Consider the following 13,120-nt stretch of genomic DNA (forward strand, 5'->3'; position numbering starts at 1 on the left):
TCTGGATTTCTCAGGGGAAAAGTTAATCAGAAAAATAACATTATGGGGCACTGGGTGGCTCAGTTGGTTGAGCGTCCAACTTTGGCTCAGGTCATGATCTCACAGTTTGTGAGTTCAATCCTTGCATCAGGCTCACTGCTGTCAGCGCAGAGCCCGTTTTGGAGCCTCTGTCTCCCTCTCTCTCTCAAAAATAAATAAACACTTAAAAAAAAAAAAGAAAAGAAAAATAACATTACAATTGGCACCAATGTGATGACCCTCTTTGAGTTCAAAAGGGATGATTTCTGAAAAGATGGAGGCCCTATATGTTCCTGAATTTAAAAAAAAAATTTTTTTTTAACCTTTATTTATTTTTGAGACAGAGAGAGACAGAGCACGAATGGGGGAGGGGCAGAGAGAGAGGGAGACACAGAATCGGAAGCAGGCTCCAGGCTCTGAGCCATCAGCCCAGAGCCCGACGCGGGGCTCGAACTCACGGACCGCGAGATCGCGACCTGAGCTGAAGTCAGACGCTTAACCGACTGAGCCACCCAGGCGCCCCTGTTCCTGAATTTTAAGTCTACCCACAGACATCGTTGTTGGCATATTGTCAAAGTTATCCAGAACATCAGGCCAAAATTCACTTACATGGTGCCATGCCCCCTTTAACTCTGGTCTGGCAAGAGAAAGCCCGACATGGAAAGAGACCCCTCGAGAGAATGACTTTTTCCTCTTCAAGGAGCTGATCTTGCCCAGCGCATTATTTTGTGCTGACGGATATTTCTTAAAGGGTGTGCTGTGAACATGCACACGTTTTTGAATTATATAAGAAATCTGGATCGGTCTACAGAACACAGAAAAGGAGATGTAACGGAAATCAGATCCAGGCCTAAAATAAACTGAATACATGGGCTTCTCCTCTTCTGTTCCCTTTAGTTTGATTTCATAAGAAAATCTATATTTGGAAGGTGCTCTGAATGGACTATGTTGTAACAAGCAAACGCTTTTGATCATTCCCCCATGGTATGAAGAGGTGAAAGAAGCGGGGCCTCCGGGGGACTTCTTGGTCAAATGTTTCAAGGTTAAGGAGAATTTTCAAGGCTTACTTTTTCAGGTGGCAAAATTTTCCTGAGACATCTGAGGCATTATTAAAGAATGCAGATCTACACTGTAAAATGCTCCAGATATATTTAAGCACACTAAAGAAAATCAGTGGGGAGGGACCTAACCTTCGCATTAAAAATATCTTCATTCTCGTCTTCCATGGGCTGAACGGATAACTGTTGAAAACATTCATGAGAGAACATTTTCAACAATGGGTAGCAGCGGAAAAAAAAAAAAATGAAGAATTCTGGATGGCAGTTTACAGATTTGGAAGTGAAAGAACAGTTTTTTATACGGTCTGTTTCATGTCAGCCCTTTTGAAATATATTGGTTTGCAGTGTTTACATGATAGTGTTGAGGATACAGTATTTACGTACTGTATATTGCCATAGTAAGCTTCATGGCTGAAGGAAGAAAAGCATTGAAGTTGTCAGCTGCAATTGCTGCCAGCTTTACCATTACAACCTTTGTAATCCTGGGCAAGTAGCTGGCTTCTCTGAGCCTGCTTTTTCCATCAGTAAAAAGGAGTGTGTAGTCAGGATTAGATACAACACGCAAACTATATTATGGCTACTCAATAATATTCTATTTCTTCCCACCTTCTTTGAAAATACGTTGATTCATCCAGATGAAAATGTCTGAGCTTTGGGCTTTGAGTCTAAACAATAAAAATTCATCAGTTACCGTGAGTGGCCTGATTAAAGGGAACACCCCATTTGTGTTGCAAACAAAGGAAAATTACTTGGGATGCATTCTTTATCAACAGATTATTTGGTGACACTTCTTTGGCTACAGGATTGGTGTTTTTGTTATTCTAAGATTGAAAATTAATCTTTATTTTAAAAACAAGATTCTGCAATCTTTCACAATTTCTTAAAGCTACATTTCCTTGTTCTCCTGTCTTACTATTCAAGTGTTGGTACATTTGATGGAAAAAAGCCTCACGTAAGAAGTTGCAACAAAAGGGACGCCTGGGTGGCTTAGGCGGTTAAGTGTCTGACTTCAGCTCAGGTCATAATCTCGAAGTTCGTGGGTTCAAGCCCCACGTCAGGCTCTGTGCTGACAGCTCAGAGCCTGGAGTCTGCTTCGGATTCTGTGTCTCCCTCTCTCTCTGCCCCTCCCTTATTCATGCTCCATCTCTGTCTCTCTCCAAAATGAATAAACATCAAAAAAAAAAAAATAAATAAACAACAAGAAAAAAGAAGTTGCAACAAAAGATGGAATGGGATATAGGCATACTGAAAGAGGCTCAAGTTAAATAGAGAACCAAAGGGCACCTGGGTGGCTCAGTTAGTTAAGCATTTGACTCTTGATTGTGGCTCAGATCGTGATCTCACAGTCGTGAGATCGAGCCTCGCGTTGGGCTCTGGGCTCTGTGCTGGGCATGGAGGCTGCTTACGATTCTCTTTCTCCCTCTCCTTCTCCCCCTCCCTGCTCTCTCACTCTCTCAAAACAAACAAACAAAACAAAACACCCTGGGAGCCTAAGAAGTGAGAAGCGAACACCCTTTTGATGTTAGCAGTATTGAGTACAGATGAGGCCAGATGGATGCTTCTAGACTGCAATCCACAGACGGTCTTATATTTGAAGTCTGGGTTCCTGCCAAAGATGCTCATTCTGATAACAAGATGAAAACACTTCTCAAGAAATCCTACATGTGAAATTCAAATACCAAAGGTTCTTATCACCTCGGGGCCTACCTATCCTCTGTGTGGCCTGGCACTCCTGTTTCCATTGTTCTCGCCGCATTCTGTTCCAAAGCTATCACGGTTGAACACTGTATGCAGAGAGTGTCCTTAGCGTAGGGGAAGAGTATCCTCTGAATTACTCCAGGCAGCACCAAGCTCAATGCAGTGCCAGAAATGGATACATTATACTCCACAAGATGTGTGATTAGTCAATAGAGAGAAAAAAAGTCACACACACTGCCGTCTTCCACAAAAAAGGAGAGCATGCTATTGTAGAAATGATGATACCATGTGAAAAGGTTAATCATAGTCTGGCAATTGCAGTGTTGGATGCAAACCTACTTTTGCTGAGGCTGTGAGTTTCCTTGATTAGAAGCCCTGTTCCCTGCTGGGACCTTCTCCAGCACCAAGACATCTTGGTCATGTTCTTTAAGTCTGACTGTATTCGCCTCAACGTCCTGCAAATACAAATTACACCACATACAGATGCTGCTGTTTTCTCAGACAATGAAAAAAATTTCAAACGCTTCAGAAACTCATTTGGTGCTTGTGATGCTAATTGTTGCATCTACAAATTAAGTCATTTTCAAAGTCAGGGCTGGAATGGTCAGAGATAGGACCAGATGAGGTTTGAGGCATATGGTTTTAAAACTCTGCTTTTACCCCAGATTCAGAAAAACAACCGGGTAGAGAGGAGTGTGGTTGTACTGTGAGAAACCTTTCAGAGAGGGTGGCATAACGGGAAGAGAGGGGAGCAAGTACACTTATCCTTAGAAAAATATGTGGCTTTCTTCTGAGGGCGTGTCATTTTCATAGGCATGCACCTTTTCTCTCTCATCGAAAGATTCTGTTTATTTTTTTAAAAAATCAGCTCGAGGGGCACCTGGGTGGTTCAGTTGGTTAAGCGTCTGACTTTGGCTCAGGTCCTCGTCTCACGGTTCATGAGTTCGAGCCCCACATTGGGCTCTGTGCTGACAGCTCAGAGCCTGGAGCCTGCTTCGGATTCTGTGTCTCCCTCTCTCTCTGCCCCTTCCCCACTCATGCTCTGTCTCTGTCTCTCTCAAAAATAAATAAACATTAAAAAAATCAGTTTGAAATGTGTTAAAAACATTTTTCAGTTATTTTGAATAATTTTATAAACCGTATCAATGATAATGATCCTAACCTGATTCTTTTCAAGAATTTTTTTTGGCTAAGTGTAAACTCCATGTGGTAAACTTCAAAGAGTTACTAAAGTTTACCTCTAAATTTCAATGTCACTTGAACAATTAAATTAAAAATCTTGACAGACTTTTTTTCATCATTTGGTCCCCATTTTAAAAGAGATAACAAGTCAAATTCCGTGAGGCATTTTTTTCCTGTATTATTCAATGGTATAATTTTAAATTTAACTTTTTTGCATTAAGGGAACACATTTCTAAGACAAACTTTGTTGTCAGAGTCTTGTCCCCAAAGGCAAAGGCTTAAGGCCGTGTGAGAATAGGTGTTCATACATAAGGAACGGAGAATGACATTGTGAAGCATCATTAAGTAACTGCATTTAGAACTTCAGGGTAGGATAGAGAAAGATGCTAAGGCTGGGAGAGACAGAGAAGAGAGTGTGCTCTGTGTAGGAAAAGAGCAAAATGACCCTAGAGGAAACAGTCTCCCAGAGTGAACTCAAGCTGGGGCAGGCTGGACTGCAGGCCACCTGAGAGGTCAGGGCTGACGGGACACTGTCATCTTCCCCAGTAGTCCACAGACAGTCTTTCTAGGGGTTGTGTGTGTGGGAAGACCAGGGACCATCTCTTCTCAACCTCACCCACCCTCACAAATACTTTATTGAACAAGCTTTGAGTAGACCCATCTGCAGAGCCAACTTTAAGTGCAATTTCACGTCTCTGTCACCCCAGTTATTCTTCGCCTACCCGCTAAAGTCTGAAATTCCTTTAGTATGAATCAAATTGACATGAAGCACTTGAAAATGCTTGATTGGAGTAACCATGGGTGACGTTAATTCCCACTAAAATGTAATCACTCAATAAGTGAGGAGAGGATGTGATAATACAGGAAAGCTTCAGATTTGGGAAGACATAGGAGGTGGAGACTAAGAAAGTCTAGGATGGAGAAAGACCTGGGGAGTGAGGTAGGAAAGGACACAAAAGGGCAAGCCTAGAATTTCCAAAGAGAAATGGCTCAGACTTTGGCATTTGGCCAAGGCAGTCTCTAGATTTTTTTTTTTTTTTTTAATTCTCATGGGCCAGTATGGGTGCGTCCAATTATTTGGTGTGGCACACGTGCCATATTGGCAGCTTTACTGGAATATCACCCTTGGATCCCAGAACGCACACCAGCACATTGAACATACCAGGTTTAGAACCAAGGCTCTTTGTTCCTAGAGCATTCAGTAGTCACAGTACCGCTCAGTTAATACCACACTCTGATCTTTGCTGGTCTGGCAAAAGGAAAAATGGGATACTTCTCAGCCACACTGCCTTGGACTCACCCTCAGGATCCGGTTGAAATCCTCCTTGTCCACTCTTAAGAAATGGCAATTATCTTCTCGCAAGACGATAGAAGCAGCTCTTGGGGCATCGTTCACTAGTGCTAACTTGCCAAAGTCATCCCCCTCATGCAGGGTACAGACCACACCCTGGAGGGAGCAGAACATTCAGATGAACAGGATCCCTGAATCCGAGCAGACAGCCACTCACCTCATGCCACAAGACCCCCTTTACCCAAAACACTGTATATATAAATGGACTGCGCCAGGGATGCCAAAGGAGAGTTACAGAATTAGATTATAATGTTTTATTTTTCTTTCATTTAGTAATATGGGCTATGGCCTAACTAAAATGTACACATTTAATGTATTTATTTTAAATTGATACAACATCTATAAAGAGATGAGCCCCAGAAAGTTCAACTCGAATGAGTATAATAATTTAGATAATCTGTGACTGGAGATGCAGTAATGTCTTTTCTACACCGAGTAACAATGTTGTTGCAGGTTTAGTTGTAGCACTTCAATACTTAGAGCCACACTAGTAAATGGAGCATAATAAAGTTTCACAAAGAAAAAGATATATATACCTTGCCATAAATGACTACATTCACTGATCCTTTTAGAATAATGTACCAGGAGGTGCCTTCTTCCCCCTGGTTAAACACTAGACACAAAAAGATGAAAAGACTTATGACAAGAATAGAAGCACATCAATATAAATTATAGCTTATCAAATCATCATTTTTAAGTCCCCAGAATTATACATTTACTCCAGAAGGAAAAAAAAAAGTCACTGGCAAATACTAACTTATTCAGGTGGAATGGTATTTCCTTTTCTATAGAACACGAAAGAAACATAGATACCACGCTACTTGCTAGGCTCTAAAAGGTATGGATTTACTATTGAGCCATGTGCCAGGAATCCATTTCTTAAAGCGATAAATACACTTTCCCCCACAGTCCATCAAAACTTATTACGCTATCGAAAATAGTTTTTAAAAGTAATCTTCACGCTAGTGTGTGAAGTTTGAAAACGTGCAAATCAGCACTACATATTGTTTATGGATATGTGTCTATATGTTACTAAAAAATGAGTTGTGATAACACTCACTGCACATAGGGTAGGAATTACCTTGGGGAGGGAAAGAAAACAATGAGATAAAGGAAGGAACAAAAGGGCTTCATTTGTATCTATAATTTCATTCTTTAGAAAATATGAAAAGATAGTATCATGTCCGTGTTTGATGAAGATAAAAAAAGGTGCTGGTAATAATCTCTATTTTTTTTGTTGGAAATACTTAAATATTTCTAATAAAATGAAAACAATCAGTAAGTCTGAATGAAAAAAAAATAAATGAGAAGTTAAGTCATCAGTGATGATAAAAATAAAAAATCTTAAAGTGAACCATTAAAATGTAAAGAGAAAACATTCTTCCTAAAATTAATATCCATGTTAGAAATACCACTATTGATGACTGGAAGTAAAACATTTTGAAATGTAATCTTTATAACACTTTTTGCTTTTACGATTCATGTTCCTGCTTCTTCGACTAACACAGTCTGAAGAAAGAACAAGATTTTCCAAAGAACCTCTCTTGAAAAGTTAACAGGTGTCCATTTAAAAAAGCGTCTTATGTTTCACTCGATTTAAAAAGTGTCAGTTTAAATGGAACAATGTTTTTCTTTATTGCAGAACTTTGAGAACCTTAGTATGCTCAGGTGTCTTCTGACTCTCCAAGGGAGATTAGAGAAAGCGGCCTTTCCTGCCTTGAGTAGACCAGGAGCCACGTTTACCAAGAAGGATTTTGTAGAACTTGAGGAAAAGGATGGCTTAAACGATTCTGTTCACATTCACTAATATCAAATTGGAACGTCTTGCTTCCAAATGCCCTCACAGAACTAAACAAGTTGGGTTCTGAAGAGATAAGAATATATTAGCACTGCATTGGTATTTGGGGCAAAGAGTTTCTCTCAGGCTCAGAACTGGTAGAGCAAGTGAGAGAAGAAAAACCAAGCAGGGCGATTTGTCACTCTAACTAGGGATCTGGAGAGACAGACTTGTTCTCTGAAAATCAAATTCAAGTGAAGCTGCGTGAAAAGGTCCTTGTAGGGTCCTTCCTGAAGAGCAGTGACTTCACTGCACCCTCTTTAAATACTGCCTTGAGTCAGCAGGGAGCCAGTGGAGACTCAGTCTGGCAACTGCTACCAACCTGGGTCCAGAAAACCCTAGGGCAGCATAATAACAGGCACATGCTGGGAATAGTCGCGAGGCTCGAGAAACCGAACTGCCACATCATGTCCTTCCAGGTCTGACTTGGCCCCCCAAGAAGGAAAGCATTTGCAGTCAGGTTCCCATGGCATATGCTCTTGAGAAGCTCGCCAGGCACAACGTCCCATTACGTTTACTTACACACGGTTCCTCCTTTGGCATGAGACTCAAAAATGAGAACACCTGCTAACTCTCGTTTCACCTAGAAGAAAAAGAGAAAGAATTGGGAAAGGCCAGATTGGGGGGTGGGGTGGGACTTGTTCTCCTGAGCAGTGCTGAATGTACCCTTCTGTTCACATAGCCATTTCCCACTTTGCTAGCTGCTAGTCTCGTCTAGAACCACTTTCACCAAATTTGCCACTAGATTCACTTATTTTGGGGAGAGCATAAGCAGGGGAGGGGCAGAGAGAGGGGGACAGAGGATCCAAAGCAGGCTCTGCACTGATAGGCTGACAGCTTGATGCTCAAACTCATCAACCGTGAGATCATGACCTAAGCTGAAGTCGGACGCTCAACTGACTGAGCCACCCAGGTGCCCCTACCACTAGATTCGTAAGGCTCTGACAAAAGCTATCTTATAAGCTAATTCATTCAAAACAGTCTCCCCAGAAACCATTTAAAACGTGGCTTCACATGTATGAACTAGCTAATATCTCTGCCAGTCTTCCATCTTGGGTGGGAATATCATCGGACCCTGCTGCTATGAGAGGGTCCTTGCATCACACATACTACATCACCACACACACACTGGAAAATTCAAATGAAACTTCAATGTGCGGGCAGATTTATATTCCTACATAGCTAATTGTTTTAAAATCCTAAATTATGGTTGCAAATCTTGGCTCTAATTCCCTAAGAACAAAGTGACCTCAGAATTTCCCCCAGTGCCTGGGTACCTGGGGTTTGAGCTAGAAGAGGAGACTCCCCATAGTCCTTTCAATTCCACCATGCTGAGCAAGTCACAGCAGGGGCGTGCTGGGGACCTGGAGTGCAGGCAGGGAAAAGGAGTCTCCCCTCACTTCTGTCTACAGCATGAGCTCATGATACCTACAAAGTGCAGGGGCACCCCAGCTGAGGCGCCCAGGCACTAGACCTATCCCCACCTCCCACGGACAGAGTGAGGATGACAAGGGCAGTGGTATGTGGGAAGGGTGGCTGGGCTAGACTACACCCCTGAATGCCCTATGTAGGTAGGTGAGCAAGCTTCTGGACCCACAGTAGTGCAGCAGGAGAAGGATGGGAAGGCAGCTCCATCTGAGTTGAAGGGGGAGGGGTTTGGAACCCTTCTGCTTGGAGCTGTGGCAAGTGCCTCATTGCTCTCGGCAGAGACCTGACCTCTGCCCCCAGAGAAAGGACCACAGACATTGCTACCATGCATGTGGTAGCATAATGCCAGCAAGTAAGCTGGGAATGAGAGGCAAAGCAGGTATGTAGACATTGCTGAGGGGCCTCAGAATATGATCTGTGAATATTGAAACAACTTCTATTTACTATTATTATTGAATTATTAACATATAGGAGACTTGTGCTACCTGGAAAACACATTCCTATATTTCTTCTATAGGAGGATGTATTTCTGTCCCTATTCAGAGCCAAATTTCTGTACACTGCCTTCCTAAATAACCTCATCATGTAAAAGTTCAGAGTCAGACATAGCCATTGGGCCATTTTTCACTAATGGGCCCTGCTACCGTGTCCTAACATATCTGAGGCAATGTTTCCTTGAACCTTCTGCTTCCTTCTCCATAGGGCAGCACACCTGGGCAAAGCCGGCCCTGTGGGCCAAGACAGGCCATCTTGATTTTTCTCCTTCCTCTATATTTCATGGAAGGGTCTCAGAGTTCCCCTTAAGGTCTGGATCTTTTGTCAAAGTGCACAGATTCCAAGATTCAGGTTTTGAAGAATGAAGTACATTTTCCAGTCTTACCCACTCACTCACACTGCTTCAGGGTTTAGGGTACATGAACAACTACTAACAACATGGTAACACTTGATCCCATTTGGGGACTATTCTTGAGTGTAACTTCCTTTATGTCTCATGAGAGAGAGTAGGCATGATTTATGAAGAATTCAGGCATTCCTTCACCACCACCCCCATGCCAAAATACACTCCTTCATTGCTAACAGTGCATTCAACACCTCCCCTTCCCGAGCATGCTCAACAAGGAGACGACCTACTGTTGTAGAAAGATGGGATAAGGCCTTAATGTGAATGAGCTCTTCATAGATAATCTCTAGGTCATCCACGGTCCTCTGGCCAGGTCTACAAAGAAAAAAGTAAGAAGAAAACAAAGAGAAAAAAGTCATCACAAAAGCTTGAGATATAGAAATGGATTCAGTAATGTGTTTAGGGATTTCCTACAAGAAATCTCTATGAAAAGACTTTGACAGAAGAAAAGATCCTGCCATTAGAACCCCTAAAGGGATTTTTGAATCGAATGTGTTCCTTGATGGAAGAATGTGCATAGTCCTCTTCCCTTCCAATCTGAGGGAGGAACATCTCCACTCACATTGTAGTTGGCTAACTTATCTCTCACTCTGTAGATGATTGCTCTAAAAAATTGCTTGTCATTACCATCAGAATCAGTAACTGCAAAACTTGTCTTTTAACGCAACTACGAACAATTGATTTCATTAGCTGGATGACTGATCCAAATTCCTTGGGATCCTGTGTGATGTCTTAGCCTAACAGAATAATGCTGCTGTTACTATTGTTTCAGATGATGTAATATGTTTCTAGACAGGACTCAAATAGAGGATTAATGTAGACTCAACATTTTCTTACTTATCCCTGAAGAAGTGAGGGCATGAGATGAGCAGAAAGCAAACAGCAGTGTCTAGGATTAGTACTAAAGGGAAAGAAGGAAGGTACACACTCTCATTTCCCCAAATCTGTTCCATGGATGACAGCTCTTTCGTGAGATGTCAGTGTATGGGTTTTTTTTTATAAATTATTTTTTTTATATAAATTGTTTTAAACTAGTATCCAACAGCCTGCCTTTGAGGATAGAATATGGAAGTGTTATGGACGTTTTGGCATGGGAGGACTGAGTGGATTCCTAACCATCTTTAATGTGTGTGACTATTCTGGAATCACTAGTAGTGTTCAATTACACACCAATGATAATTAATACGATTGATCAATAATTTGGGTGTTCTATTGCTCCCTGCAATATAAGGAACCCTGGCTAATGTGTTTGTGAAACTTCAAAACAAACAAAGGGGTGATCAAATCTCAAAGAGCGATGTGGAAGGACAGGCAGCATTTACTTTCCGCTAATTGTTGCAATCATGTATGTTACCTATTCTGTAACCATCAGTCTGTTTTCTGTATTTTGTCCTGAAATTCCAACAATTTATGATATTACTCAATGTTACCGTATGTTAAACATTTAAATCTTAATGAGCTACTGATGGTATTTCATCCTTAATTGCATTACATTTTAAAAAGTGTTCCTTGGTCGGATAAATTTGGGTGTGTTGGAGTACTGAACACAGCACTGGATTTTGAGTATGCAGATCAAGTTTTAATCTCAGTGCAACCACTCAGCAGCTATGTGGCATCAGTACCAGTCTCATCTGCAAACTGGGGACAATACCTTCCTGAGAGAGACGCGAGAGCAAAGGAAGTAGCGAATGTGAAGGTGTTTGCGTATTTAAGTGGGAAAAAAAACAGCAAAGTGATTTTCAAAGCTCAAACCCTTGTTTAAGAAGTTTTAAACAGGGGCACCTGGGTGGCTCAGTCAGGTAAGTGTCTGACTTCAGCTCAGGTCATGATCTCACGGTTGGTGGGTTCGAGCCCTGCATTGGGCTCTCAGCTGACAGCTCAGAGCCTGGAGTCTGCTTTGGATTCTGTGTCTCCTTCTCTCTCTATCCCTCCCCCACTCACGCTCTGTCTCTCTCTCTCTCAAAAATGACCATTAAAAAAAATTTAAAAAAAATAAGGTAAACAAACAGATAAAGTATATATACTTTCACAGATAAAGTATAACATGTGGGCCAGCAAATTACATCTAAAACTTAGTCATTGGATAAGCAGTTTGAGCAATCAAAACTGAATTGTGAATATCCTGAAATAGTTGATTGGGTTAAATCATTTTGCCGCCATATTATATATCATGTAGGGAGTTGATCGAGTGGGACTAACTGGAGGAAGAAAGCTCTATGCATACCTTGCACATTACCTTCTCAAGGGCAACTTTGATGCGAACAAAAGAATATGGTATCTTTCTCTTGTAGCATCAACAGAGGATGTTTCCTAATCCTGACTATTCAAAGGGACACGTACTAAATCCGTGACCCAGGGGGATGCCAGCCAGCTTTACCTCCTGTGAAGGATCACCACTGAAGGACACAGCTGTGCACCAATCCAGTGCTTCAGGGCAGATCTCAGACAGTATGGGACCCAAAGATACTGAAGAAAAAACTATGGCCATGGGGGCTCTAAAGGAGCCAGCCCTTCTTAGTAAGGGGCCTAATCTACTACTTGACTTAGACATGGGGATTTCGAAACTGGGACCCTTGGGGATTTAAAAGTCAATTGAATCACCCCAGCTGATCTACCACGATAGAGGCAGCTAATGTGAAAGTCTCAGGTAGGCATAATAGGATTATGGCTCTTCAGCATGAGGAGCGGCCCTGCTGTTCTTGCTACTTGACATCAGCTGCAAATAGCATGGACCCTCCTAGAAGCTTGGCTAAAAGGGAAAACAGTTGCCAAGTCTCATTCTCACCTCCATGGGGAGGAAGAAAACTCAGCTGGGAAAAGAAAAGGTTAGAATTTATCTCTAAAATCTTGACAGATTCGAAGTTGGAAATCCATTCATTGTGGAAATCCAAATCAATGTGAAATCCATTCTGATCAACTCTTATGGCATTAGAATCTATAAATCCTATTATATTAAAACTGATTGTGTATGCCAACTATACTTTGATAAAAAAGAAAATGAAGGGGCTCCTGGGCTCAGTCGTTTGAGCATCTGACTCTTGACTTTGGGTCACGTCATGATCCCAGGGTTGTGGGATCGAGCCCTATGTCTTGGGATTCTTTCTCTCCCTCCGCCCCTCTCCCCTGTTCATGTTCTCTAAGATGAAAAAAAAAAAAAAAAGAAAATGGTTATATTTCATCCAAGAGTTAAAACGTATAATGAAGAATGCTGTCCAGTCATCAATGCAGCATATTGCAAATTTGACGCAGTGGTTCAAGGTTGCCCTGTGAGCCACGCTAGGTAGTCTTAGGACCTGCATCAGAGTGTGGGAGAGGAGAAGTGAAGACAGTGACTCTGAAGAATTTCTGAAATCTCTTCACCGCCCTGCTGCCCCACACAACTGAGCACTGCCTGGAGCTCCACTTACCCCTTCCCCTCCCCGCCACTTACCACCCCCGCCCCCCCCCCCCATTATTTCCCAGTGTCTTCTCTGGTCTGTTATTCTTTTGTTTACTGCCATTAGCTCGGTGCTCAGTGTGTTCTACCTTCTCTCCCTGGGGAAAAAGACAAAAAAAACCCACCTTTCATCTATGTAATGCTGACACCTAAATCTTTATCTCCAAATAGACTTCGTTCCTGAGCTCCCAGAGTTTTCTGGCCACCTCCA

At 42.0% G+C, this 13,120-nt stretch overlaps 1 protein-coding gene across 8 annotated transcripts in view; it reads right to left on the reverse strand.

Moving 5' to 3' along the window:
• The window catches only part of RAPGEF4 (Rap guanine nucleotide exchange factor 4), a 289,302-nt gene that overhangs the window by 58,167 nt on the left and 218,015 nt on the right, over positions 1 to 13,120 (reverse strand). For all 8 annotated transcript variants that reach the window (XM_060621676.3, XM_060621675.3, XM_060621679.3 and 5 more), the window contains 5 exons: positions 9,704 to 9,788; positions 7,667 to 7,727; positions 5,844 to 5,920; positions 5,257 to 5,403; positions 3,114 to 3,229 (listed from right to left, as the gene is read on the reverse strand). In XM_060621676.3, coding sequence (XP_060477659.1) covers positions 3,114 to 3,229; positions 5,257 to 5,403; positions 5,844 to 5,920; positions 7,667 to 7,727; positions 9,704 to 9,788 — 486 coding nt within the window. The remainder of the gene's footprint in view (positions 1 to 3,113; positions 3,230 to 5,256; positions 5,404 to 5,843; positions 5,921 to 7,666; positions 7,728 to 9,703; positions 9,789 to 13,120) is intronic.

This window comes from Panthera onca, chromosome C1, assembly GCF_046562875.1.
Source record: "Panthera onca isolate mPanOnc1 chromosome C1, mPanOnc1 haplotype 2, whole genome shotgun sequence".
Lineage (NCBI taxonomy): Eukaryota > Metazoa > Chordata > Mammalia > Carnivora > Felidae > Panthera > Panthera onca.